The 10,569-nt window shown below is 40.0% G+C and overlaps 1 protein-coding gene across 2 annotated transcripts in view; it reads right to left on the bottom strand.

The window, feature by feature from the left end:
- Positions 1 to 9,998, bottom strand: part of LOC137648622 (uncharacterized) — a 448,032-nt gene extending 438,034 nt beyond the window's left edge. Inside the window, exon 1 of one of the 2 annotated variants that reach the window (XM_068381561.1) lies at positions 9,859 to 9,998. In XM_068381561.1, coding sequence (XP_068237662.1) covers positions 9,859 to 9,875 — 17 coding nt within the window. In that variant the 5' untranslated portion in view covers positions 9,876 to 9,998. The remainder of the gene's footprint in view (positions 1 to 9,858) is intronic. The other variant, XM_068381562.1, reaches the window with a different exon arrangement.
- Positions 9,999 to 10,569: the final 571 nt, after the last annotated feature.

Below are 10,569 nucleotides of genomic sequence, written 5' to 3' on the forward strand. Positions count from 1 at the left end.
ATAAGGGAAAGAGTGAGTGACCATAATGCTTATGTAGGAGCCCGGCAGGCACCACAATCTACCCAGTAAGCGGTGAGATTGTAGAATGACGGCCACAGGATTGCGATAGCTCAAGGACAGAGAGGGGCAAGGAAAAGAATCCTGTATTAAGTGTAGAAGAAGGTAGCAGGATTGCCGCCACCTCTACACGAGGGTGAAACCTGGTTTCAGTATCAGAAGGCGGCGGAAGAATATCTAGTCTTCAGCCTAGGGTCTAGGGAAACAGGACTAGTCTTCTAGACCGCAGGGGAGAAGGTGTAGGTGTCATACTACCACTTCAAGTGCGGCTTAGGGAGGCTTAGCCTCCTATATCGGCAGCTCTAAGCCAGCAGGGGAGTGACTACTCGCCCAACTGCTCGGCCACCGGCAGAAAGACTGAATACTCTGAGGTTCTGTCGAGAACCCAAGACAAGATACTCTCCAACAAGAGTGGGAGACAGAAAACCCTCGCCTAGTCAAGCCGGAGTGAACTACTCTATGGCAAGACCAAGATAAGGTTGTCTCCTATTGCGGCACTCAGAGGGAAGGAGGGATTACCCTTAAATCTCCACAGGAGATGAGTATCGAGTTATATAACTAATTCTAGGAGATATACTATCTCCCGTTGAATTGATAAAACTATACACGAGGGTAAACGGGGATAATGTATGAAAGTATATTAAAGCGCATAAGCTAGGTAGCCTAGCACGGGGTGAGATCTCAGTTACCTAAATCGCCGAAACTCTAACGTATACGATCGACATAAGGAAGAGGAAATTTGTATGCATAAATATATCTTTACTAGCATAATTGTACCTAAATGGCTTTCATAATTTATTAATGCTATTACAACCGGGAATGTCGTTCTGCTAACTAAATAACACATGCATATCAAACGACAGCGCCCATGTCGCCTCCCGTGACCGGCCAAGCTCCATAACACATTGAATTACACTAATATCACTGTGAAGCAGGAGCTAAAAATTATACACTGTAAAGAATAAATATTCACCTTTCCAGAGGCAGAAGAAGCTGGAGATTGCATTATAATTCCTCTCAATGATGATCAAAAACGTTAGATAAACAGGGAAAACACCGTGAGTAATCGCTACAGAAATAGGAATGAGCGCCATCTTGGATACTTGTAGTAGTACGGGAGGTAGGGTAACCCTGATAACGGCTCCCCTTCTGTTTTGCCACTCTTCCCCCTCGAAACGAAAACACTATTCGGGGTGAAGATTGCCATGTGGCGTATCAAGATATACGTCCCCTGATATTATGCAATATCCTTAAGAGAAATTTTAAGGATATTCGCGCAAGGAGTTAGAATTCTGGAGACCTAAAGGTCAATTCTCTGGGAATATCACTGTAGCCAAATATCCCTTAGGAAGCTACCAATAGGAACCTCCCATCAGGACGACATGGCTTGAGGCCAAAAATAGATTTTTTGCTTCGCTTCAAAATTTGTTGTATATATATATATATATATATATATATATATATATATATATATATATATATATATATATATATATATATATATATATATATATATACATATATATATATATATATATATATATATATATATATATATAAATATAAATATTTATATATATATATATATATATATATATATATATATATATATATATATATATATATATATATATATATATATATATATATATATATATATATATATATATATATATATATATATATATATATATATATATATATATATATATATATATTACAGGTCAAAATTGCACTATCAGCTGGTCATATACAAAGAACTGGTTGCCTCCAGTATCTTATTAGAAAATTAATATCATATGGTCCTGTAATATGAATATAGGACATAAAGCGTATTGTTGTTATTGTTACTTGCTAAGCTTCAACCCTAATTGGAAAAGCAGGATGCTATAAGCCAAAGGGCTCCAACAGGGAAAATATCCCAGTGAGGAGAGGAAATAAGTTCAAGGACAATAATAACAGTAAAAAAATCTTTCATATATAAACTATAAAAACTTCAAAATAACAAGAGGAAGAGAAATAAGATAGAATAGTGTGCCTGAGTGTACCCTCAATGAAAAGATCTCTAACCCAAGACCATGGAGGACCATGGTACAGAGGATATGGCACTACCCAACACTAGAAAACAATGGTTTGATTTGGAGTTTCCTCCTAGAAGAGCTGCTTACTATAGCTAAAGAGTCTCTTCTACCCTTACCAAGAGGAAAGTAGCCACCGAACAATTACAGGTCAGTAGTTAACCTGTGGCATAAAAAAGAATTGTTTGGTAATTTCAGTGTTGTCAAGTGTATGAGGAATGAGGAGAATCTGTAAAGAATAGGCCAGATTATGCTACGTATATGTCGGCAAAGATGAAATGAGCTGTAAACAGAAAGAGGGATCCAATGTAGTACACCCTGGGCAGTCAAAGGACCCAATAACTTTCTAGGGGTAGTACCTCAGCGGGTGGCAGGTGCCTTGGCCAGCCTATTATCTTCAAACATGAGGGACACAGAATATACAAACTTGAGGCATTTTTATGCAAATAGATCTTTTAGCATTTCTGACTTCAGTGACACCTGATATCTGAGATAAAAATTATGTACCTCATATTGTGTATGAATGTTGAATATTGATCTATATTCATATGTAGTATTGTATATGAAAAAGTTGAGATGTTTTATTTGCAAATGGTAGGTCAAGGAGGTTAAATGGCTGGAGATACCCCCAAGCGGAATAAGCGAATTCAGCCGTCTCGGCCAATTGTAAGCAAAAAGGTCACGACCTAATGCCTGGGAGCTCATTATCTGCATCGACATGCTAACAGTTATTCCTGCTCTTCAGTTAAAGATAAATAATAAACATATATGCTTTTAGTCTGTGTATCACGACGGTGTTGCATTTGTCTCTTCCATCGGGACACTTGCGCTGGAGGGCCATTATCTCCGCCTTGTGCATCAGGCGGTTGCAGGATGCTGCCCCGGTGTTGTAACCCAGGGCGGTTTAACTAGTGGCTGCGGTTTCCTTGGACCGCGTCTAGGTGGCCTTATTGTGTCTTCTGTTTTATTCTGGGCAGGCACTCGTGGGCGCCACCCTTGCTGCTCGGGTACGTTGTCCTCGTCTTCTGTGTGAGCAGGCTTTAATCTGTCCATAGTCAACCAGTCTTTTGCTCCATGGACCATGATCTTGGATGCCTTATTTGTCCTCTCCAGCACACGATACAGCCCACTGTATTGGACGTGAGAGTGGGGGCCGTTGACCGTCTTGTCTGACAAAGACGTAAGGGCAGGTGTCCAGGGAGGCCTGCCTGATTCGTTTCGCCCTGTCCGTGAACGTTTTGTTGCACGGCGTGAATTTTCCTGCCCTTTCATGCAGCCGGGCGAGGCTGATATCTTCGGTGTCTAGATTGAAAGGGAAAATTCTCCGGGGACCACGAGCATCTCCCCATAGACTTTTTCTGCTGAAGATTCATCGCTGTTTGCTTTCGGAGCTGTTCGCAGGCCAAGGAAGACCCAGGGGAGTTACTTGACCCAATGCTCATCCTTGCATCGGGCTACTAGGGCCGCTTTCAGGGACTGATGGTTCCTTTCGACCATGCTGTTGGCTGTGGAGTTGTAGGCAGTCGTGTTGTGCAGGTGGGTCCCCATCAGGCGGGTGAAGAATGCCAACAAGTCCGAGATGAAGGCGGGACCCCTGTTGGTTGTCATACCATCTGGGACCCCGAAATGGCTAGCCCAGCTTGAGAGAAGGGCCTGGGCACAGGCATCCATTGATGCTTTGGTCATGGGTGTCGCTTCCGGCCACCTCGTTGATCGATCGATGATTGTGAGGAGGTATCTGGTGTTGCCTGAAGGTAGCAAGGGCACCATGACGTCGACGTGGATGTGTCCAAAATGTTGCTTGGGTTGTGGGAAACTGCCAACTCCTGGATCAGTGTGGTGGCCAACCTTGCTGGTCTGACACACTGTGCATGCACGCGACCAGTTGCGTGAGTCCTTCCTTATTCCCGGTCACACGAACTTGTCAGTCATCATTTTGGTGGGAGTCCTTGATGAGTGGTAGGAGAGGCCATGTTTGATATCGAATACCAGCCTTCGCCTCGATGGTGGGATAAAAGGTTGAGGACAACCTGTGCTGGTATTGCAGAACAGACTGCGACTATTGGGATGTAACTTGACGTCTTCCCACCGAAGGGAGGTCGAGGAGGACCTCGCGTCTACTGTGGTGGGGTCATCCGTCTGCTCCCAGGCAATGTCCTCATAGTCCACCCCAATATGGTTGGAGTTGATACAGATCCTCAACAGGGTGTCGGGCATCGGGTTCATTTTTCTTAGGATGTAGCTTATGGTACAGCCGAACTCGGAGATGGCCGCCAGATGAAGAAGCTGTCGGGTGGACCATGCGTCCCCAGGCTTGGTGAAAGCGTGGACCAAAGGCTGGTGGTTCGTCTGAATTGCGAATGAGATTCCCTCCAGCAGGTATTTGAAGTGCCTGACGGCACTGTATATTTCCAGCAGCTCGCGGTCGAAGGTGCTGTATCGAGTCTCGGGTGGTTTCAACATCCTGCTGAAGAAGGAGGGCGTTGGGGCTCGTTGTTGACCAACTACTCCAGGATGGAGCCACATGTGACATTACTGGCGTCCGTAATTAAACTCAGGGGGGCCCCGGGGTCCTGGTAGGCCAGGGATGTAGCCTTGCAGAGGGCAGTCTTTGTCTGCTCAAACACTTTCTGTTGAGGAGGACCCCACTGTAGTTTCTTCGGTTTCCCCCTCAGGACGTTGAGGAAGGGCGTCATCACGCTGGTGATGTTGGGAAGGTACCTCCGGTAGTAGCTAGCCATGCTGATGAATTCTTGCTGGGACTTCACGGAGGTCGGTGCCGAGAACTTGTTTACGGCTTCCACCTTCGATGTCATGGTGCGCATGCCCCTTTTTGAAAGTTTGTGTCCCAGGAACTCCACCTTTTCCGCCCCTAATGTGCACTTGTCGAACTGTACCACAAGGCCATTCTCCTGCAGTCGCTTCAGAACCGTCCCCACGTGCCCCAGGTGGTCCTCCCGTGTTTTGGAGAACACGAGGATGTCGTTGACGTAGACAACACAGAAGGGAAGCTCCCCCAAGATGCTGTCCATTAGAAGCTGGAAGGTTGGCCTGGCATTTCTCAGGCCGAACATTGAGTAGGAGAAAACGTAGGACCTGAATGGGGTGATGATGGCCGTTTTCGGGATGTCATCGGGATGCACGGGGACCGGAAAATAAGACTTCAGGAAATCCTTTTTAGAGAAAATAGTGGCCCCGTGGAGGGTCCCAGTGAGATCCTGCCTGTTGGGCAAAGGGTAGTGGTCAGGCGTCGTGACCAGATTTAAGCGTCTATAATCCTCGTAGGACCTCCGACTCCCGTCGGCTTTCTTGATCATGTGCAGCGGAGAGGCCCATAGGCTGAACGCCTTCTTGCAAATTCCCATGCGTTCCATCTCCTGGAAGGCGCGCTCGGCGTCTTGTAGTTTCTGCGGTGGGAGGCGTCTAAACCTACAGGCTTATCTCCCTGGGCCACTCATCGATGTCGAGCTCGTTCAGCTGGAGGAAGTCCATCAGTTCATTCCAGGCTGCCGAGGGACAGGTGTCGCCGAGGGGCGTTGTCATCAGGTAGAGAGCACGCTTGGTCCTCAGGGGTACTGGGAGGTCGTAGATCCCCATCAGTTTCTTTTTTAGGTCGCTGTACCTCATGGGTCCCGGCCTCTGTTTCAGCCAGGGGAAAATCCTTTTAAAAGCGTGTGGTGTCAAAATTACCATCACCATACCTGGTTTTTTTATCTCATCGGTAATGTATGCCAGCCTTAAGTGGGACTCGGCACGCTGGAACCATACCGTCGATGTGTCCGGTGTGAAGGGAGGCAGCTGTAATTTATGTCTCATAGACATTTGTGTGGCCGTTTGTGTTATTATCATACTGTGCCCTTCAGTTGCAAGGGGCGAGGTACTGTCGACTTCTGAATCTGTCATCTGACCCCACACTCCGGAACTCAGTAGTGAGCCGTATTAAGTCCGCTAACGGAGTAGGAATTCCAAGCAGTCGAGTAGTCATTAATTGCTGTGGCAAAACTGCTTTTGGAAATGCCAGAACACAAACTGATTTGCGGCGTAATTAGTCTGTTAGTGGCGTTGGGGTATGTGGAGTTGCGAGCCCAAACGATTCCGCTTGACATATAATAATGAAATGAATATAGAAATGAAGGACAGATGATTCTGCGATGGACTGAATAAATATTATGTACAGAGAAATATATACAAAGATCATAATATTGCTGTAAGCATTGTAGGACATTGTCCTTACACTATGAAATTGTAAAGAGAAAAGTACTGAATGCTAGCAGCAGCAAGAATATTAGCTCTGCTGTTGAATTCATTAACATTATCAAAACCTGCACTATCAATATTGCTATTGTTTATTATGATTACTAATCATTATCGTTGTCGTTATCATTTCGTCAACATCATCAATATCTTTGGTAAGTTTGTTTTACAGTTTTCCAAAAGATGAGTCCCTTAGAAAGGAATGGGTTCAAGTTATGCGACGAGTAAATTTTGCTCCAACTACGTGTTCACGATTATGGTCTAAGCACTTCATGGAGGAAGATTTTGATAGATTGCTAACAAATTTGAATACTTTTCTGCTCATTTCAGGAAAGGAGAACTGAGCGTGTTAATTTTTTAAGGTAATTTTTAGCTAAGCAGCATTCAGTGGAGGTCAAAATTATCTCTTTGGTCAACGAAATTGGTTGCAGTTTAGATTCTGAAAATTTAAAAACTCCATTTTACCCATGCCACATGCTAAAGTTAATTGAAAATTAATTAGGGAAAAAAAACATTTGGTTGATGGAGAGGGAAACTTTATCAAGTGAGATTTCATTGAAAAATTACATAAGCTTCACGAAATGCATTTGGGGAATAAATTGAGAACGAAACATCTGGCATGGATTAAAAAAATAAGGTTAAACTTGCAGTGCAATTACTAAGTGAATCTGTTGCCAAATCAATGCAGTTTTGTCTTCATAACAATTTCGTAGAGTTCAAGGGATGAGAAGCAACAATCAATTTCATTACCATCATAAGTAATTTGTTCGATGTAATGAATTCAAGGAATCTGTGAGGGTGGGATTTTAAAAGACCAATAAAAAAGGATAATGAAAGAATCTTTAAAGATTTTTTGGGCCACGCTGAATTATATCTAAAACAACTTATGCTCCCATGTGGGAAACCTTTGTTGAATTCCATTTGGAAAACTGGCTTTTTCGATTCATAATTTGTATACGGAGTTTGATTGAAATCTATGATAATTTAATAGGTTGTCCTGAACCCAATTAGAATTTTTGTTAACCTATAAGATGAACCAAGATCACTTAGAACTCTTTCTTGGCCAAGTTAGATCTATGGGAGGATATAATAACAACCCAACTGCCCGTCAGTTTTCTGCATCTTATTAAAGAATTTTAGTTCTTAACGACTTGCAGGATGAGCTCAAAGGGAACTGTATAACTCTAGGATTCTGTAAATATTATTTCAGTTTCAAGCAGAGTTAGGGACTGTGCTTTTTCATACAATTCTTCTGTTCAAGCCATAAATTCCTCAATTGATAGGAACAAAATTAGGAATGACGAACGTTTTGAGATTAAACAAGCAGCTGATTTTGATGACGATGATAATTACACCTATCTTCCAAGCAGTCAACATTTGTCGTTGTGTTCAAGTAAGCATTGTTGCCTATATTTCGGGATTCGTTGTCTTTAAACTGGAAAAATCATCGAAGTGTCAAACTTCTATTAATGCTCTTAATGGTACTGATTATAGTTATTTTCATTCTTTAATTAGATTGAAAAATAAAGGGGCCCTAATACACCAATTTGATGACGTGATGAATATGTCTGTGATGTGAAAAGAAATTCAGAGTTGGTACGCATAAGAAATTTGATAAAAAAAGGGTATGCAAAAAATTTTAATCTCTGTATTAGATTATTACACTTTTATCAATATATTTTCTAAATCATGTAAGCATATGTACGTGACTGAACCAGATAATAATCATATTGTTTTACTTATTACAGCTGTGTCAAAAAATACTTGCAGATCAGATATTTTTATGCTGCTAAAAAGTTCTCAGCAAAATTACTAGCGAAAAATAAAATGAGAAGGCGTCAGACGTATACAAGTGATACACTTTAGTGGCCAGTAGTCACATCCTGAATGATTTGTATGTCAACATATAATTAAAAAAAAAATCCCAAAACAGGAATCGTTTCCTATATATATATATATATATATATATATATATATATATATATATATATATATATATATATATATATATATATATATATGCGTGTGCGTGTGCGTGTGCGTGCGTGTTTTGTTTGTGTGTATGGAACACTAGATAATCATTATACTATGACATAAAAGACCTGAAAAAATACCACACAATAAGTTTATTCCCAGTAGTATACCAAATATTTATAAAGATCATATTAGGTCAAATAGAACAGATATGCATATAATATACAGAATATATATATATATATATATATATATATATATATATATATATATATATATATATATATATATATATATATATATATATATATATATATATATATATATATATATATATACACACACACAGTAGGTAGTAGGTTGGTCAGGGCACCAGCAACCCGTTGAAATATTACCGCTAGAGAGTTATTGGGTCCTTTGGCCAGACAGTATTACATTGGATCCCTCTCTCTCTGGTTATGGCTCATTCTGTCCTCGCCTACACATACACCGAATAGTCAAGGCATATTCTTTCCCCATTCTCCTCTGTCTTCATACACCTGACAACAATGAGATTACCAAACAATTCTTCTTCACCCAAGGGGTTATCTACTGCACTTTTTCCTTGTTCAGTGATCACTTTCCTTTTGGTAAGGGTAGAAGAGACTCTTTAGCTATGGTAAACAGCTCTTCTAGGGGAAGGACACTCCAAAATCAAACCATTATTCTCTAGTATTGGATAGTGCCAAAGCCTCTGTACCATGGCTTTCCACTGTCTTGGATTAGAATTCTCTTGCTTGAGGGTTGAGGGTACACTCGGGCACACTGTTCTTACTTATTTATGTTCCTCTTGTTTTTATTATTTTTTTCATAGTTTAGATATGAAAGATCTAATTTAATGTTATCACTGTTCTCAAGATATTTTATTATGATTGTATTACTTCCCTTATAATGTATTAATTTACTTGTTTCCTTTCCGTACTGGGCCATTTTTCTCTGTTGAAGCCCTTGGCCTTATAGCCTCTTGCTTTTCCAACTAGGGTTGTAGCTGAGCTTCTAATAATAATAATAATAATAATAATAATAATAATAATAATAATAATAATAATGATAATAATAATATATGTGTATAAAATTTTGGATGTGTCACGGGTTTAATAATAGATCATTGATCATTACCGATATCTTAATAGAAACAAGAAGAGCGAATTATCGATCGTATTTTCTCAGTGCCTTCTTCCTCTTCTACGTGGTGAGTCCCTTTCTTCACATGGAAAATATTCTCTTTCTTTTAAACATTGAAATACTCCAAATGTCATTTGACGTGTTATTCTTATTTTGAATTAACTGGCATTGACTTGAAACACACCATTTCATATCTATGACTAATATCTGGGATGTATTCGTGAGAAAATGAACACTACTTTTAGATAGCTACTTTTGAGTTAGAGGTTTAAACAAATATTTGCCGTATCTTTAAAATACCTTATTTTGCAAGTACTTAAAAAGAACTAACCGTATCCTCCTGCCCATTAGTTTGGGCAAAGAAAAGACGAACTTTGGCGGTTAACTGAAATCAACTAACGATGGGAAGCTAGAGACCTGAAGTGTTTGTTGAATTTACAAAGGAGATACTCTCTGTAATCTATATCCAAGTGTTAGGGAGCATAAATTGATAGAAACATATGTTCTGTGATTCAGGCAAGTGTATATTATAATTACCATAGCTATTTTTATTTTACATAAATATTTTACCCATACTCTAATGTCCTATTGTATATACATGTATCTATAGTTTTTGTTAACGCTCCTTGTTAGCTATTTAAACGCATTAGATGAGGAGGTATCGGAATTTCAACAGTACGTAACAGAATGTGTTTGTCTAGTATATTTTAGTAAGATTTATACATAAACATTGTTATTCAGTGGTCTTGGCAAAGTTTGAGAAATAGAATTTGGATATATAGAATTAGGACCCATAGACTGGTTGCTGTTCAACCCTGAGCTGCAACCCATCATGAAGCTACAAAGGTTGCAAAGAGACGTAGAAGACTGGTTGAAGCGAAAGGAGCTAATGTAGAAGAATAAAAACGGGGTATAGCTTGAGAATAGCGAAACTAGTTTTGGCCATATATATATATATATATATATATATATATATATATATATATATATATATATATATATATATATATATATATATATATATATATATATATATATATAT

This window comes from Palaemon carinicauda, chromosome 10 (genome assembly GCF_036898095.1).
Source record: "Palaemon carinicauda isolate YSFRI2023 chromosome 10, ASM3689809v2, whole genome shotgun sequence".
In the NCBI taxonomy this organism is placed as follows: domain Eukaryota; kingdom Metazoa; phylum Arthropoda; class Malacostraca; order Decapoda; family Palaemonidae; genus Palaemon; species Palaemon carinicauda.